This window comes from Lucilia cuprina, chromosome 5 (genome assembly GCF_022045245.1).
Source record: "Lucilia cuprina isolate Lc7/37 chromosome 5, ASM2204524v1, whole genome shotgun sequence".
Classification (NCBI taxonomy): domain Eukaryota; kingdom Metazoa; phylum Arthropoda; class Insecta; order Diptera; family Calliphoridae; genus Lucilia; species Lucilia cuprina.
Window position 1 is genome coordinate 70,885,114 of NC_060953.1, and position 20,268 is coordinate 70,905,381.

General features: G+C 27.6%; 1 protein-coding gene across 14 annotated transcripts in view; it reads right to left on the minus strand.

Annotated features, from left to right (window-relative positions):
- The window catches only part of LOC111691012 (RNA-binding protein Musashi homolog Rbp6), a 275,440-nt gene that overhangs the window by 247,816 nt on the left and 7,356 nt on the right, over positions 1-20,268 (minus strand). For all 14 annotated transcript variants that reach the window (XM_046953188.1, XM_046953186.1, XM_046953197.1 and 11 more), the window contains one exon: positions 8,254-8,294. In XM_046953188.1, the coding sequence (XP_046809144.1) occupies positions 8,254-8,294 (41 nt within the window). The remainder of the gene's footprint in view (positions 1-8,253; positions 8,295-20,268) is intronic.

Below are 20,268 nucleotides of genomic sequence, written 5' to 3' on the forward strand. Positions count from 1 at the left end.
ATGTATGTATGTATGTACGAATATACATTTGCAACAAATTGCAATGCATAATTGGAATAAAATGTTTTGCATACCTTTAGGCTTTCACTATTTAACCTACAGAACTGCGTGTATAACATAGAATCAAGAGTTCACATCACAACTGATACCTCAAAATTGTCCCTGTCTACGCTTATACGTGGAAACGACATAACGTCCTACGATCGCCGAAGAAGCGGAATATTATGATTACAGGAAGTATAACTTAATGTTTTCTAAGAAAAAGTAGAACTGCCACCAATATTGATGTTTTGCATCTGATCCTTATATACATACAGTGTCTCTCATAAGTATTCGAATTTAGGTAAACTATGAAAAGAAACCGAATTTAATAATATATACATACAGTGTCTCTCATAAGTATTCGAATTTAGGTAAACTATGAAAAGAAACCGAATTTAATAATATATTTTGAGTGCAAAAAAATAAATTAATTTTTTATATTGTCTAGGCAGTCCTTAGGTTTGATATCACGCTTTTTAAAACTTGAAAAATTTACATTTACTTAAAGTCCATAAAATTGCCTGACAAAATCATACGAATTTTCCCTGTATTTCATATTTAATCATATTATACGAAACACAAATTTTAGAATCGTATGGTTTTTATGCTTTAAATTGTTTTAAAGGGTTACTATCAACCGAAATTATATAATTTTGGCCCATTCGGTCCACAATTTTTGAAGATTTGTACCGTTTTTTATGTAATATCATTAAAATGGCGATTTTTGGCAAAATTTGTAGTATTTTCTCTTTTTTCTACAAGAATCTGTATTTAAACGATCCAAGATATATTATTGATATCATTATTCTGTCGCTAATTCAATATATTGGAACTTAAGTCCATTTTCATAATACTAGGGTCAAAAATTTTCGGGGAAAGTTTTCTTGTATATATTCTTTTAGATATCTGCTTTAAAATATTTTAAGTTGTCAATGTATTGTGGAAGTGACAACTGCAAAACATGCCTCGAAAAAAACACCATTCAATATGGTAGTATCATTATTTTTATATGCCAATGACGTCCAGGCTGCATGCCACTATATCATTATGGTCTAACTCAAAAATATCGACATCTGTTTAAATATTCATCATAGTAGATCAAAATAAACCCAAAATTTTTGACTTACAATGTTATTATAATGGGCAACATAAGCGTGAAAGTTACGAATAGTAAAAACTGAAATCTACTGTATAGAATGACGTTTTGTGAAGGAATTGTATACCGATATAATGTATTGAAAATTTAAAATATATTAGTGCTAATATGTACATGAATTTATACTAGACAACTTTGTCGGAAAATATCGACCTTAGTAGTACGAAAAGGGACTTAAGATCCATACAATTCAATTAGAAACAGAAGAACGACACCAAAAATACATCTTAGAACTTATAAGTACAGATCCTTATAAGGTAATTCCAAAATAAATCGACCAAAAAACGCTGTTTTAAATTTTTGTTCTCTTCGATTTTTTCCAAATCAGGGTCATATATTCTACTCCTTAATGCGGTTTCTATGGCGTATAAATCATATTTTATGGGTCTCTGAAGTGGGGCATCTCGCATATTTTAGTTCAAAATTAGAAATGTTGATGACTGAATAACTTTGGAACCAGTTATCCGATGTTTCCTTCGAAAGATCCTTGATTACTCGTTTTTGACATTTCATTAAAATTACAAGAAGTCTTGGGGCAAGGACAATATAGTGAAAAATGTCCTTTATCCTTAAATATCTTAAAAAAGGATATTTTGTTTTTCTTAATTTTTTTTTAACGACAAATAGACAAACTTATTGTTATTGCTATGTATCTTAATGGGTTTGGAAGTTATAGGGGTTTTTATTTAGCTACATTTACAATTTCCATAAGAAATGAGTGCTTTTCACACATTTTAACACATTTATAGTCAAGTAAATTAAAGTTTTAATGCCGAATGAAGTAAAAATTACCACAGACCTCAACTTAGTGCTATAAATATGATGGTAAAAAATATCTAAAATCATGTGTTATATATTTGCAATATTTTAGGTCATAGGTCAAAATAATACATTTTTTGATATATCTCCCTTTTAGTACATTCTACGGATTAAGAAGTCATTACAAAATTTGCAGAGAATCCAATTTACGGTATTTTGGTTTCAGATAATTTTTCGTATTATCAGCAGTTTTGGAGTTAAAGCCATTTTTTTTTTCATTAGAGATATGTTTTTCTAACCTCAATATATATTGTACTACAAACGTCATTGTGATATTTTTATGTACAACCAATAGTAACAACCGCATATGATTATTTAATTATATAATAAATAATTATATGGTGTTGTTACTGAATGACTCCTTAATCTTAATCCGTAGGATTTACTAAAAGGGAGATATAACAAAAAATTTATTATTTTGACCTATGACGTCCAATATTGCAAATATGAGACATGATTTCAGATTTACTATCATATTTATAACACTAAGTTGAGGGTATGTGGTAATTTTTACATCATTCGGCATTAAAACCTTAATTTACTGGACTATAAATGTGTTAAAATGTGTTAAAAGCACTCATTTCCTATGGAAATTGTAAATGTAGCTAAATAAAAACCCCTATAACTTCCAAACCTATTAGGATCCCATTCTAAAATTTTTAAATAGCAATAACAATAAGTTTGTCTATTTGTCGTAAAAAAATTAAGAAAAACAAAATATCCTTTTTTAAGATATTTAAGGATAAAGGACATTTTTCACTATATTGTTCTTGCGCCAGGACTTCATGTAATTTTAATGAAATGCCAAAAAACGAGTAATCGAAGTCCTGTCGAATGAAACATCATTTGTTAAAATTGGATAACTGGTTCCAAAGTTATTCAGTCGTCAACAATTCTCATTTTAAACAAAAATACGCGAGATGCCCTGTTTTAGAGACCCATAACATATGAACCGTATAAGTTATGGATTATTTATACGCCGTAGAAACCGCAATTAAGAGTAGAATATATGTATGTTTCGAGTTATAGCTAAATCGAAAGGGTTAAAAATTTGAAGTGGTCGAAATGTCTGTGGAATTACCCTATAACAAAAATTATTTTTATATACCTCAAGGGGTGTATTAAATCCTAATATTAAAGTTGGGTTTTATTTCTGAAAAAAAGGAAAAAATTGCAAATATGGTCAAAAATTGCCATTTTAATGATATTACATGAAAAGATGCTCCAAAATTGTCGAACAAATTGGCCAAAAATATATAATTTCGGTTGAAAGTAACAACTTAACATAATTTTAAGCAAAAAACCACTCAATTATTATATTTGTGTTTCGTATAATATGGTCATATATGAAATACAAGAAAAATTCGAATACTTTTGTGAGGCAATTTTATTGACTTTTTTTTAAAAAAGTTAAATCAATTGAGGTAAATGTAATTTTTTCATTTCACACACATATTATTAAATTATGTTTCGTTTCAAAGTACAACCAAATTCGAATACTTATGTGAGACACTGTATGTGCCAATCTCGTAAACATCTTCTGAAACTAGATGATGTAATAGAAGCAATGATAATTTATAAATAAGAAGATTTCATTTGTTTGACTCATTTTTTTTATACTTAAATACAAATATGCAGAAATTTTTACTTTAAGTCCAAAGGGCATCTGAAAACACTAATTGATTTCAACCATTTCTAAATAAACGTGTTAACAAGCTTAAACGAGAAAGAAAAAAATTTTACTTTCCTTTAAAGTTTCTGACTTAAAAGTGTTTATTTCAGAAGCTACAATTTTTAAACACAATCCAAAAATTTAATATCGAACCCTAACGATGCTCTTGCAACCTTACTAATTCCTACTTATAAAAAAATAAAATATTTTGAACATTTCAGCCATTTAATCATTTTTGGTAGAAAAAAGTAATTCAAGAAATATTGCACTAAAAGACAAATAGTAAGGTTTTTAAAAACATGTTTTAATAATATATTATTTATGAATATAATTATTATAATTATATACAGTAAATTCATCACCAGTTTTGTGTCTATCATGTTCAAATAAATTTGATATTAAAAAAAATTAAATTTATATTGAAATTAGCACTTCTTCAATAAAAATTTAACATAATCACTTGTCAACTTGCACGACTACACATTCTTACTTGATTTTATAATATTCCCCTTCCAAACGAAATAAAGTTGTAATGTTGGACATTTAAAAAGGAAAAGCCGCTTATAACGAATAAGTCCTAATAGTGAATGGGATTTCTAAACGATTAGTCTTATCGGAATAAAATTTTACAAAGAGTATTCGAGTTTAAGTTGTGAAAATGGATACTACAAATGGTTCAGAAGCAGCGTTATGGGGGCTCAAAGTAAGATACCACTTTTTGCCCATCCGATATTTATAGTTTTGGACAGCCCTCAGCTAGAAATGTGGATCCTATGGGTAAATTTAAAAAATATAATTTTTGGGAATTGTCGGATTTCCTTTGACCTTTTGACACTTTAATATGTAGAATTATACGCAAACATGATAAGTCCTAATCTGATATGTCGAGAAATAAACTTGAAAACTTGTATTTAAGATAATTTTAGTATGCTGAATTTGGGAAAAATAATATTTTTGAATTAGAGTTATCCCTAGTAAAATATAAGACATCAAAGTTAAATGTCGAATATATTCGATCATTCGAAAAACTGTCACCAAAAAGTACCACCAATATTTTTTATAAATATTGTTTTGTAAAATGTCTTCTTACACTTATAACCAGGGAAACCAAAATATGCAAATGCATGTTTTTTGTGGTGCGTCGTATGGACTAATGGATAAGATATTTACACGTTTCAGACCAATTTGAGAATTTTGGCATCGATTTGTTAGAGCATATTTTTGCATATTTTACCCATAAGAGCATAATTTTGCATGATTTGACTTTTTAGCATATTTAAGGCATATTTTCGAGTTTTTAGAGCATATTTTACTCTTTTCGTGCATATTTTGATGTTTTCGCTTTTTTCGTTTTTATACATTTTTAATTTTCTTTTTAAAACTTTATTTAAAAAAAAAATAAAATTCTATTTTTTTATTTTTTTTTAATTTTTTAGCTTATTTTACAATTTTGAAAAAAAAATTTCGTTATGTTATAGTTTTTTATTCAATAAAGCATGATATTTTAAATCGGACATAAAACCGATTTCTTTTGATTTCATGAGACCAATCCATTTTTATAGTTTAAAAAACTAATTATTAGAATTTATGACAACACCGATTAAAATGTCAGTTTAAAAGCTGTGTCAAACTTTGTCGTTTGAAATATGTTTTTTGGGGACCAAATGGTTTCATGTTATTTATTGGTTATCTGAACGTAAAACGGAATTCTATTATACTAGTTCTTCAAACTATGAGATGAAACATTTATAAAAAAAATGTTGTAGGATATAGAATATGACATTAAACATTTATTATTTCATTACAGTTTCAGTCTTTTTGAGCTTTTCAATGTTAAAAAATAATAAAAAACTTTATTTTTGGAGCATATATTTAAAATTTTAGGAGCATATTTTGAGTTTTTTACGGCATATTTAAAGCGCTTAAAACACTTTTTTTAGAGCATTTTTTTGGTTTCCCTGCTTATAACAATAAAATACAATTTAAATTCATGTAGTCCGATCTAGCCAAATACTATTTTTTAGCCATTAAATGAAACTGTTTTTTATGTGTTGTTAAAAAACGCATTTCCAAAAGTAGTCATTAGTAATAATTTCTTAAACCCTGATTTAAAAATACTTTAAAAATATGAAAAATCATTCAAAATCTCAACTATAAATATAATAAAGTCTTAAGTTTAATCTAAAAGAAAACAAGTAATATTTCTACATTCGGCTGTGCCGAATCTTATATACCCTTCACCAAGTATGTTTTAAAAAACAGTTTTTATTTATTTTGTATCTCTGCACACATGTCACACATGACATACACACAAACAAATATAAACTGTAGCAGAAAGAAATATTAACCGTTGTACTGTAATACAGCAACAAACATACAAAAAAAACAAGTATGAATGTATAGTCGGGCGTAGCCGACCATATGATACCCTACACCAGTCAGTATGTATGTTAAAAATGGGGATTATTTAAAAAAGTAAAGCATTTGGTTTGTTTTTTTAACTTTATTTCGGAATATTTTTACTTTTTTTTGGCAAAAAAGAGATTTTTTTAAGAGGGCTCAACGGGGAGAAGGGCAAAATATGGCCCTATCCTTAAAAATGTTGGTAGGGGGAGTTAAGTCTTCTTCAATATTATTTATGTAGAATTTAAATTTATTAGTGTTTGTAAGTGAATTTTGACCTTTAAGTCATTTTCTGAAGGGGAGTTTGTATGGGGGATAGGGTCAAATGAAGCCCGATCATTACAAAAATCGGTAATGTCATTTAAAGTTCTATAAAACTAAGTTTTGTCGACTTTTGTTAACATAATAGATCATTTAAATTAATTATAAGCCAAAAGGCCCTATTTGGGACGTACGGTTGTATGGGGGCTAGTCGAAATAATGGACCGATTTTAACCATTTTCAATAGGCTTCGTCCTTGGGCCAAAAGAAGCGTGTGTGCCAAATTTCATTCAATTATCTTGAAAATTGCGACCTGTACCTTGCGCACAAGGTTTACATGGACAGCCAGCCAGCAAGTCAGACGGACGGACATAACTTTAAGGTGGATATAGGACAAATATTTTTGTATGTTACAAACATCAGCACAAACCCAATATACCCTCCCCACTAAAGTGGTGTAGGGTATAAACACACAGCTGAATAAAACCAAATACATCTCCACACGCACATGTACATCTTTATCCAATTTACTGTGTTGCTGCTGCTTTTATAACAAAGCATGAAAAAAATGTGTCTTTTTTGATGAAATTTTCAGAGGTTGTCTCGGATATTTGCTCATATCTCCGTTATTTGTAGACCGATTTTGTTGATTTTAAATAGCGATCTTCTCGAAAGCATGTCTAACTGAATTATTGAAGATTCGGATCTCGCCGATATCTGGGGACCTCTAAAAACTGATTTCAACAGACAGACAGACGGACATGGCTTAATCGACTCCGCTATTTATAAGGATCCAGAATATATATACTTTATAGGGTCGGAAAATTATATTATAGAAATTACAAACGGAATTACAAACTTATATATACCCTTCTCACAAAGGTGAAGGGTATAAGAATTAAAACTGAAGTTAAAAATTAAATTCAAAAATACCTAAAAACGTAGTATAATGTAATGTCGAATATATTCGACAAAACCACAAAAAGGGTTAAAATGTATAAAAAAATTAAAGCTAATTTCGAAAAGCGGAAATTGATCTTTGGTTAACTGATTTATTAGATTTGTGATAAGTACAATTATAATAAACTTGTTTAATCAAAATTTCATCGCTATTTTGCTATTTTTAAACATTTTATAAATTTGGTGTAATGTTTCAAAAATAATAACAAAATAATGTTTATATGAATGTTTTAATTGTATTTCGAGAGGAACTGGTAACCTAAGATATCGAAAGTGAACGCACCTTAACTTTCCGTTGTTATTTTTTCGCATTTATCACAACGTAGATGACATGTGCAAATGTTGTAAATTTGTTAAAATTTTATTTGCAGACAAAACACACAAAAGTCAATCAAAGCAAAAGTTTATATTTGTTGTTTTTTGCTTTCATCGGTATCGCCGGTGTATATACATCGAATATACATCAAAATCATTGAAAATGTATCTTAACACATGGTAATACATAGATTTTTTGGGATTTTCGCTAATTAAATTTTATTTCTTAATAAAACAATATATAAAAAAAAAATTAGAAAATTTCCTCAACTTTGAATAATTTAGATGTAAGCTCTAAATACTTCACACTTTGTCGACAGAAACTTTTGGTAAAAATTTTAAAACACATTAGAGGTGCCCAAAAAAATTCGATTTTATTCAGATTTAAATCCTAAATCTAACTTGTAAAATTTTAGTTTAATCGGATAACTATAACTTCGTTATTTGTTCTTTAATATTAATGTTATAGGTACTTTGTTGGAACGATTAGTATTTTCAAAATGTTCAAAAATAAATATATAATACATATATATTTTTTTTAGTTGATTTAGAAAATTAGAGTCATTTCTGTAATTTTTGAGCACCTTTAATGTGAAAACTACAAAAACTAAAAAAAACAACTTACCTGGACTTGTTTGCCAACTCAAGCCACCAATAAACATTTTCCTAAAATGAAAAGGGAAGAAAAACAAAATGATTAGCAATATAATAGCAAATATTTATGAATAATATCGTACATCCATTGGAACTATCCAACAGTAAATCAAACAAACTATATAGAGTTGAGTTGTAAACCATAATAAGGCATTATACATTAAATGTTATAAACCAAATAAGAATTATATCAATTCGTTTTAGTACATTCCAAAACTTGTTTTATTATTGTATTCCAAGTAAAAATATCTACTGAAAATTTAAATTATTTCAATAAAGTGTTTGTTAGAAAGTATTTTTCTTCTGTGTGAAAATCAAACATCTTAAAACGAATAAGATGAGAAACGAGGGATATGTACCAAGAAATAATAATTTAAAAATAAACAACAAAAGAAAACTTAAATAAACCTACAAAATATCTTGCGCTACGCTTTCCTCGTGTTAGGTTTATCGAACTATTTAATTGCATTTTGGAAAGACCATATATAGTTACGTATACATACATAAGTATGTATACGTAATCGCATAAGTATTCGAATTTAGGTGTTCTTTTAAAAGAAATATAATTTAATAATACTTATTGTGTGTAAAATTAATAATTAAATTTAATATATTGTCTAGAGAGTTCTAAAGTTTAATATCACACTCCTTAAAATTTGGAGAAATTATATTTATTTAAATAAATTTAACTTTTTTTAAAAAAAGTCCATAAAATTACTTCACAAAAGTATTCGAATTTTTTTCTGTATTTCATATTTGACCATATTTGCCATTTTTTTCTATTTTTTAAGAGATAAAACTAAAATTTAATATTGGGATTTAATAGATTCCTTGAGGTATCTAAAAATAATAATTTTTGTTATAAGGATCTGTTTTTAAACATTCCAAGATATATTTTTGGTATAGTTCTTCTGCTTCTAATTGAATTATCTGGATCTTAAGTCGCTTTTCGTACCACTAGGTTCGATATTTTCCGACAAAGTTGGCTAGCATATATTATTGTAGATATTAGCACTAATATATTTTAAATTTTTAAGACATCGTAGCGGTATACAACTCCAAAACATGCCTTAACAAAACGTCATCCTATACAGTAGATTTTAGTTTTTACTACTCATAACATTCACGATTATGCGATTATAGCGATAGAAGAATGATTCTAATAATATATCCTGGAAGGTTTAAATACGGATTCTTGTAACAAAAAATATTATTTTTGGACACCCCAAGGGGTATATTAAAACCCAATAACAAATTTTAGTTTTATCTCTGAGAAAAGGAGAAAAAATACAAATATTGCTAAAAATCGCCATTTTTATGATATTACATGAAAATATGGTAAAAATGCCCCAAAATTGCGGACCAAATGGTCCAAAAATATATCCATTTGATAGTTACCCTTTAAAACAATTTTTAGCAAAAAAACCATTCGATTCTAATTTTTGTGTTTTGTATAATATAGTTAAATATGAAATACAGAAAAAATTCGTATACTTTTGTGAGGTAATTTTATGAACTTTTTTTAAATAAAGCTAAATTAATTAAAGTAAATGTGAATTTTTTAAGTTTTAAAAAGCGTGATATCAAAGCTAAGGACTGTCTAGACAATTTAACAAATTAATTTATTAATTTTGCATACAAAATATGTTATTAAATTTGGTTTCTTTTCACATTATACTTAAATTCGAATACTTATGAAAGACACTGTATGTACATATGTTTAAACTAGGACATTTTTAACAATATAGATTTTTGTAAAAGAATGTATATAATTAAAAAATTAATCATATCACAAATATAATTAAATTTAAAGTCTTTATTGAAAAAAACCATGTCTAATATAAGTAGTATAAATATAAGAACGATCGTTATAATTTTGTCAGCCCTTCAGCAATAAGTAAAGTATGTATGTTAATTTACTAGCATTCATTAGCATATTATCACTGCACAGTGGCCATGTAATTAAAATATAAAATTTATCAATTTTTTCATTTAATAAATTCATTATTGAATCTTTGTTTGTATAAATTTACAATAACTATCAAAATCTTAACCTAAACTATATATAAGAGCATTTGAAATTCCAATTCCACTCGTCTCAGTCCTCTATTACTCTGAGTTTTTTTATTGAATATTACAGATAAAATATACATAAATTGGAAATTAATAATAACTAATTGCTGAAAATATTTGATTGATCATCTGGCATAAATTTTCTAATTAAAAATAAACTGTATAATACTTTATAGTACAAAATTCAGAACGCTCGATGATTTTTTTTAGGAATTGGTCCTAACATCATTTGTTGAGTGCAAATTTGTTATTTGAAACATTACAAAATCATTATGTTACTAAGTAAAACAGACATCCTCCTTTAGATTCTAATTGTCCACAGTAATGGCCTTGTCCTACACTCGTTTAAATGAGCAATCAACACTTTTAGCAAACAACTGTCGTTGTCATTGTTTGTCGACATCGACAACAACGACATTGTAGTGATGTTAGGAATGTAAATGTTGCAGCCTCTATTACATGTGGGAAAGCTTAAAAAAGTATGAGAGTCAGCTTGGTCGTAATTGCGTGTTTTTCAATATCTATCTTAACCCTTTTGGCCCAGCTTTAAAATGGCGACGTCTAAAAATAATGTAAGTGTATACTGTACTAATGATGAATAAGAACTGATATTATTAATAAACTCCTGTATGTCCTGGTTTTTCAGTTATACAATTTTTAAATGTAATTTTTTACAAAAAATTTCTGACGCCTTCAGAAAAACTTATAAATCTTGATAAATTATCCATAAATTGAACATATTAAAATATATGGTGCCAATATTTTGTTCCCAAATTTTAAATTTAAAATTACTTAGTTTTGCGCCAAAATGTGTAACTTTGGGGACGAAAGGGTTAATGTATGCTCGTAAACATGTCAATGTCACAGACGATTATTATACAGAACATTTGTAAAAGTAAACAAACACGTAACGAAAAGAGACAATCATTCATATACAGAATAACTATTAGCTCTTACAATTCACAATCGATGTTGTAGTGTTGTATGTGTAGCTGATGGTATTTTCTATGCAAAAGCTCTCTACAACTCCTAAGAGAATATTTCATATTTTTTCAAATGTTATAAGAAAGTTTATGGCCTCCGGTAGGTTAGTGTTATTGTCTGGTGGTGGGTTCGATTCCCACCTGAGGCACTGGTTAAGGAGTGCACAACAGGAGATAGAGGCCATATCAGACTAAAACAAAGTCATTACTCGATTACTTCAAAGTAATGCTGACGGTAAGTAGTAGTCATTGAAAAGTAAGTGTTGTATTCTGTTTTGTATGTTTGGATGTCTGTTGTTTTCATGGCGTTGTGAATGTTTGGAAGTCTTTGGGTTTCATTGCCTTGTGAATTTGTTTGTGTGTTTTATTTGGTTTAGCGTTACTGTTGTTCATTGTGTTTTGATATTGCTATAATAATGATAAAGTCAGATAAATGAAATCAATTTAAATTTAATAAAATTAATATTTTTTAAATACACTATGGTAAAGGGCATATAAGATCCAGCACAGCCGAATATGTTTTGTTTGTTTTTTTTTTCATTGAAAAAATAAACTTATGACTTACCGTCTTATGCAAAAAACAATTATAAGGTTAACAATGTTTGTTAAAACCTGTTTTTATATGGAAAAAGTGTGTAGTAAACCATTGTTAACTCTAATAATCGTTTTTGCATAAGGCGCTTACTGTTTACAACCACTGTTACTACACTTTAGTAGATACAATACAACATGATTGTGAATTGAACAATTGTATTAATGATTTCTTTTATTCGAATTTTATGTAATCGGTTGATTTGTAAAATGTTAATAGAGTAATTTCAGTATAAGTCACATTAATTGATGCAAAAATACATTCTTTAAATTAGGCAGGATGACCAGAGACAGAATTTACCAGATTGAAAAGGTTTTAAATTGAAAATAAAACTAATAAGTTAATTAAAAAACAAAATCAGATTTACATGAGGGTAATTGATTGAAAATTAGAAAAAAATTTGGTGTATTATCTTTTGTTGTTCCAGAGATGTACGAAAACTATTAGCAAATCATTTACTATTTCTACTTTTACCTTAAGATCTTGGTAGTAGTAGTTATATTGGTATTAAAATGTTTCAATGTAGCACAAAAACAAGGCTTACGCAGGAATAAATGCCAAGGCTGGGTCGCCTGTCTGACATTACCCTTGTTTGGGTTCCTGCACATAGGGACTACTATAGTAATATAGGCTGATAAGCTTGCCAGAACGCGATCTGCTATTGATATTTCCAACGCCGTTTCAGTAGCAATTCCGTTAAGTTCCATCAAGAACAGTATCCTCAGATTTTTCTTTAATAGGCTTTTAAAAAGTAGCAATTTTTATGTTTATATTTAAGCTACTACTCCATTTGTAGATTAACTTTGCCTACTACAGTAGCAGCTGATACTACTGCTATATCCCAATAAACCAAAGAACGATATGATAGCGAAAACGGTATTACTTTTTTAGGGCGATTATGATATTTTAAAGCCTAACTCTAATTTGCTTACATAGACTAAAGTCAGCTTAAGCAACTGTGCGAACACATATAAAACGTGACAAACGTGTGACAAACTATAATGTATTAAAGAGAGTTTCGTCAAATTTTATTTGCTTAAGCAAAGAGCGATACTGACAGCACATTCAGTACGAAATCAGTTGTTTTTTATTGTATACAAAGAAAATAAAGAAAAAATTAAAATTGTCAAGAAAGTTTTTTTTTTCAATAAAATATTATGAAAATGTGCAAATGGTGTTTTGAATGCACGTAAGAATATTATAGCCACATACAAGTTTCCTAGGATTTTCTTAAGCACTTGAGAGACATTTCGTTCGATTTTGTCATTAACTTAAGCTTGCTTATTCATATTATAGTTGGGCCTTTATAATTAAAAGCTATATTATTATAATATCGTTTTAATATATTTTGTTTCCAATAAAAATACAAACATTTGAAAAATATTTCAAACATAAAAATAATTTAAATACAAAATTTTCATGAAGAGCTGTTAAGAAAATTCAAATAAAATCAAATTGATTTATATAAATAAAATAAAACTAAAAGAAATACGCGAATTTTGAAATTTAAAATTTGTGGTAAGTTGACATGTATACAATTTTGAAAAAGTTTCAGGTTTTTGCATGACAACGCAGATTTTACAGAAAAAAATTTAATTCAAAATCAAACAAAAAATTCATAAAGCCAAGTATTTTTTTACTAAAATAGGACCTATCACGAAATTCGTAAAACCAAGTACTCAAAATGTAAATTCTTTATTAAAATATTCGCCACATTTCCAGACAATTATTTTACTAAATAGCGCAAGTTATTTGTATTTGTATCGAAATTTAAGCAAATTTGTTATCTGAAACAGAATAATAATTTATTGTATTTTGGCAATAATAATTATTGAATTTATAAAAAACCTTGTTAAAAATATATATTGAATTTTAACAAAAATGTTACTAACTCTTTAATATTAAAAATTGTAAAAAGTACTTATATACTTACAACAATTTTGTTTCACATTCTAGAAACTACTATTTTGTACTGTGAAAACTGAAACACTTATACATTAAATGTTATAAACCAAATAAGAATTATATCAGTTCATTTTAGTAAATTCAAAAACTTATTTTATTGTTGGATTCCATATGCCGACAAAAAATAAAACTTAAACAAAAACATTTATTGAATTAGTAAAAATTTTTACAGAAAATTAAATTTATTTCAATAAAGTGTTTGAAAATCAAAATTAAATAAAGGCAAACAATTGTGCATATTTTTTTGTGTATATATGCAATCTTTTCTTTTTCAGGCTTTTGTTATTTTACTTTAGCGAAATATTTAAAATGAAATTTTGATAACAAAAAAGCATACAGAATAAAAGCTGGAAATGCGATTTTACTATCGTTATCTTTGGAAATTATGATAGCGAAAACGATATTATAATTTCATGGAAAAACGATATTATAAGGAAAGTTACAATTTAGTCCGTAAATACTATCGTTTCCGATACGAGAACGATATTACTTAAGATAATTTTTATTGCCTAGGTGATATCGTTTCGATATCATTATAATATCCTTTGGTTTATTGGGATTTTGAGATATACTTTTTTATAAATAGCAATATTTTTAAAAAACTTATGACTACTAAGCAAACAAATGCTACTGCTACAACTTCAGACAATTGTTTAGAGCAGTAGTATTTGAAGCAAATCTAACAATCGTGTAAATATTATCGTAAACAAATAATTGTTATATTTTATTGAATAATATTTTAGCTACTGTAAACTTTAAAATGTTCATCACAATTAAAAATTTGAGTATGGTTCACCTAAAGGCCATGCCAGACTATACATTCTTAATTGTTTTTATACGTTTCTGATAGGAAGCCTATTATTGTAAAATAAAAAGGTCTACAACTTTTTTAAACAATGAAAATCAAATGAAAGCAACGAGGCGGTAAAAAGGAAATCAGAAGAATTTAGTAGACAAACATACAACAGTTTTTTATTAGTAGACAAATACTAGTCAATGTACATTAGAGTGATTCACGCTTGTATGAAAGGAAAAAAATATTCTCCGACATGCTGTCCCCTCCTCTGGAATTGTTCTTTGGGTTGTAAATCTATGTCATGCAACAAATTAGGCTGATAAGATAACGTTAACAGGTGCCGCAAAGGCTCTAAAGTTTCCAAGTGCATTTACAAGGGAAAAATATCGATTTTTTCAGTTATAGCTAAAATTTTGCCATTAAGTAACCTTTTTGTAAAGGAATCGTACAGAATAAGCATTTTGGAAAGATATAAAACACAAAACTTGCTTAAAAATTTTTAAGGTTATTGCTAATTCCCAAGACCATTAACATGTCTCGCAGCACATGAATTAGTAATATGAAAAAATAATATATTTTTTTGGATATATTCTAAAAAACCATTTTGTTACATAAATATATCTATATTTATTCGGATATTAGTTTTTGTCTTTAGAAGATAACGCAAATTTTAAGTTATTCATAAATTGTTAATGTATGCTTAGGCACTGCTTTTACTTCGGAATCGCTTTATGACCCATTCTTAAATGTCTGTCTATCCATAATTTCAGAAGGTATTAAATACTTTCTCCGACATGGATTTTGTCACACGTTCGTAATTTGGTAGTTGCTTTATTTCTATTCTGCTCTCACAGCATAAAGATCGTGTACCATTACTATCGCATAATATCTGGTTCACACGACCAATTAAATTACATCATTCGACCTCTGAATTACAATAGACAATCAACCTGTTTTTACGACACATTCGCATTTCTTTTTGACAGTTCATCACCATGTTGTTTTTTTTTTTCATTCATTATTTTTCAAAATTATATTAAGCACCATTTTTTAATAATAATTTAGCTATTGTTTAAAAATTCTATACACATTTTCAAAAATATAAAAATAACCCAAGAAGTGGAAATGTTTTCATTCCTTCTAGATAATCACTCTTTGAACAAATTTCCGTAGAATTCACAACATATTGTAAAATTTGTATTTCAGAGTATCCAAACTTACACTTACTCAACTCTAACTCATTTCTCTAACATTTTCAAATGACTTTTAAAATCAGAAGTTTCTATTTTTAAGGCATCCATAAAAACTTTACACGCGCTTCAATTACGAAATTCATTCCAGTTGAGTAAAAAAATATTTACATTTTAACCTATAAAAATATTTGTAAATTCAAGTAAAGACTGATATTTCATTCGTTGGAAATTTTAAGAAATTTTTTTGAAAATAGTATTATATTTAAATTGTTTAAACATTTGTTTAATGCTTCAGTTCTATACGTTCAATATCACGTGATTTAATTCGCATTCAGTAAGTATATTGTATTTTTAGTTTCATTCATTTAGCTTCCACGTTATAGAAAATTTCGAAAGTACTATTTGAAAAAAGTACTATGAATTACCTTTAATAGTTTATCATATTGTGTTCAATATTATATAAAATTCAAAAAATATAATTTTAATGAATGAAAAAGTCCCAAAAGTCCCTTTCTGTAGATTTTTTACTAAGATCCCTACATTTTAAATTTTATTTTCAATATCAAAAAAAACCATAGGAAAAAGTACAAAAAACGATAAATTCTCATTTAATAAGGGCCATGTGTTCCGGTTAATCATTATAAAGAATCTAAAATGTAGCATTTGAAGAATAGAAAAGTACCAAATATTTGCCACATATAGAATATTATTCAATCAAGGTCATGTATGTTAAAATAATGTTCCTAGGAAAATTAAAAAAGTACCATTTATGAGATAAAAAGTACTAAACAGTTCTCTCTTAAAGAATCTTACTTAATGAGGACCATGTATGTTTAATAATAATGTATTTTGAATTCATATTAAAGAACATACAAAGAGTATCATTTGAAGAAAGAAAAAGTACCAAAAGTGGAATAAATTTTACCTATGTGGAAAGTACTAATAAAGAATACAATTTTTCCCCTTTTCGCTTAGGAATATCCTTTTTCGAGAATTAAGTTTACAAAATATTCCGTATTTCCGTATCTATATATCACAGATAAAACTCAAACAATTCAAATCTGCGTTCATTTGTTCCAGAAAAATAGTGATTTTAAAAAGTACCCAACAATTTACTCGAATTTGGTGTTATATAGATAGGCCTTAGTATTTCAAAATAATATACCAACAGCTTATTTTGTGTGAGTAAATAAACTACTTTTTAAAATTAAAAAAAAATTGGCTCAATGTGTTTGAATAAAATTAGGTTAGGTTAAGTACCAGACACCCATCTGCTAATTTTAAGAGTAGATACAGGTACATTTAATTTTTCTTGTATCAATAATATTGTGTAAAATAATTAAGAAAAACTGTTTTACCCGTTTTTTCCCCTTTTTACCCGTAAATGTACAAATTTCCAAAAATCCCTCCTTAGAGGATCTACATAACCAAAAACACATCTACTGATTCTAGGTTCAGCCGTTTGGGCTGTGCGATGATGAATCAGTCAGTCAGTAATGCTACTCTTTTATATATACAGTTAATCAACTAAGTTTTTTGCCTACCTTTTTTTAAGAGAATTTAGATTTTTATTCATAAATAAAATTGGAAAAAATATGTAAAAAGTAAATTTATGTTTTCCAATTAAAAATAGATATTGTGTAAAATGGGAAAACCAAGAAAAAATATTAAAATACAAATTTTGGTGCATTTGTTGTTGCATTTTATTATTCTTCATCAGAATTTGCATGTCAATAAAGTATTTTGCATATTGAGAATTTCGGTTAATTGCGTTGGGTTTTTTTCAAATTATGTTTTAATTCCTTTTTGGAATTTATTGTTTTATTGTTTAAAGGACGAGTATTAAGTATTTTTCAATCGTAATTTGCAAAAATCATATCCTCATTGTGTAAAAATGTGATGTTATTTGCCTTAAAAATGTTTAAAGGATAATAATGAGGCAATTTCGATATAAAAAATTAGTTTAAATTTCTAGAACAAGTGTAAGTGAGTGGTGCTTCAAAATCTTTAACTGCCAAAGGGAGGCGACTTGTATCCATGGAAAACCATTGGACTCCTGATTTATCTTCTTTAAAATCCATATACGAACTAGGAGGAACACTATGTTTTAATTTAGACCTCTAAACAGTCCTTAGGATGCTTGGAACGAATGTAAAGTAGTAAAGGAAAAATACCTAATTTAGATATTTTAAAATAGAGGTGGTTATCATACCCTAAGGTCAACAAAAGCAAAAATTTTCAGCTAATACATACACTTATAAATATTTAGAACCCAAATCAAGAATAACTATCCAGATCCTCATACGCCTACTGTATCTTATTCATAAAATAAAGCATTTAAAATATGAGGTTGAAAATCAGGATTTTATCATGTAATAGTTCTATAGTGGTATATGGTGATGTCCCCATACTCATACGTTCTCATTTTATCAAAAATATCGTTAAATAATATCACGATTTTACATTTTATGGTAGAAAATTAAAATATAAGATATTCTTTAAAAAATACAACAAACAAATAGTTTTATTTTGCTAAAAATAATTGTTCAGATAAAGTTTTTTCTTAAAATTTATAAAATTTTACATAGGCAAATTACTTAATTGATTCACTGTATATAGATAAGTTTTTTTATTTAATTAAAAAATAATTGTTATTAAAATCTCTACATATAACTAAATAATATTTCAATTGGTTTAAATAATATTTTACTCGGTTTTACCCCATAGTTTTTATTATAAAAAATTAATGTATTTAAGCTACATTAACAATTTGGTCCAAATATTACGTCCTTGAAGCACAAGAATTATCTATTTTATGCCGATTTCATTTGCGGATTCAGCCAGAATTGTAACACTTTTCTTGCCCCATTCATGTCCGAAGTGATTTTGTTTTGTAGAAAATAAACTATGAATCTTTTCAGGTGTTGTTAATAATTAGACAGTATAATTTTTTACCAAAAACCAAACAATTTGTTGCAATTTTTTAAAGGTTGCTGATTTTACTCTATAAGCTATATATAAATTTTTATACCCTACACCACTTTAGTGGGGAGGGTATATTGGGTTTGTGCTGATGTTTGTAACATACAAAAATATTCGTCCTATACCCACCTTAAAGTATACCAATCGGCTTAGAATCATTTTCTGAGTCGATTAAGCTATGTCCGTCCGTCCGTCTGGCTGGCTGTCCATGTAAACCTTGTGCGCAAAGTACAGGTCGCAATTTTCAAGATAATTGGATGAAATTTGGCACACACGCTTTTGGCCCAAGGACGAAGCCTATTGAAAATGGTTAAAATCGGTCCATTATTTCGACTAGCCCCCATACAACCGTACCCCCCAAATAGGGCCTTTTGGCTTATAATTAACTTAAATGATCTATTATGTTAACAAAATTCGACAAAACTTAGTTTTATAGAACTTTAAATGACACTACCGATTTTTGTAATGATCGGGCTTCATTTGACCCTATCCCCCATACAAACTCCCCTTCAGAAAATGACTTAAAGGTCAAAATTCACTTACAAACACTAATAACACTTTTAAATTCTACATGAATAATATTGAAGAAGACTTAACACCCCCCTACCAACATTTTTAAGGATAGGGCCATATTTTGCCCTACTCCCCTTTGGGCCCTCTTAATAAAATCTCTTTTTTTTGCCAAAAAAAAGTAAAAATATTCCGAAATAATGTTAAAAAAACAAACCAAATGCTTTATTTTTTAAATAATCCCCATTTTTAACATACATACTGATTGGTGTAGGGTATCATATGGTCGGCTACGCCCGACTATACATTCATACTTGTTCTCTATAGCTTGACCCCCTTTCGCCATATTGTTTGGCAATAGAAAATTTCAGTTGATATTAATCTTGAAATGAAGAAAATGTTTTTTTAATTAAAAATATTTGATCTTAATTTTATTTATTTACTTGTTTCATAGTATTAAAATGACTACACAACACACTGACACTATTCATCGTTTTTTTCTATCGTGTTAAATCTTGTTTTCCAGAAAAGCAAAAAGTAAACGAAAAATTGAATTAATTTGGATTAAGTAAAAAAATATTTAACTTTTTTATTGTGAATAAAAAATCTCAAATATTATCATGATCAATTTTTTGGATTTTCTTCTGTTTTTATTTTTTAACACAATGGTACTATCATTGTCAGAAAAAAACGACGATATCAATAAAAAGTTATCGAAACAAATAAAAAATTATTAAAAAATAATTTTTTAACAATTATCCATTTAAAAGAAAGAAAATTGGCAAAAATGTTTCCTGTGTATATACAACCATTTTCCCCGAGGCTATAAAATCCTTCAAATTATCAAACGTTAAAATATGGTGTATTTTTTAAACCAAATGGCATATTTTTA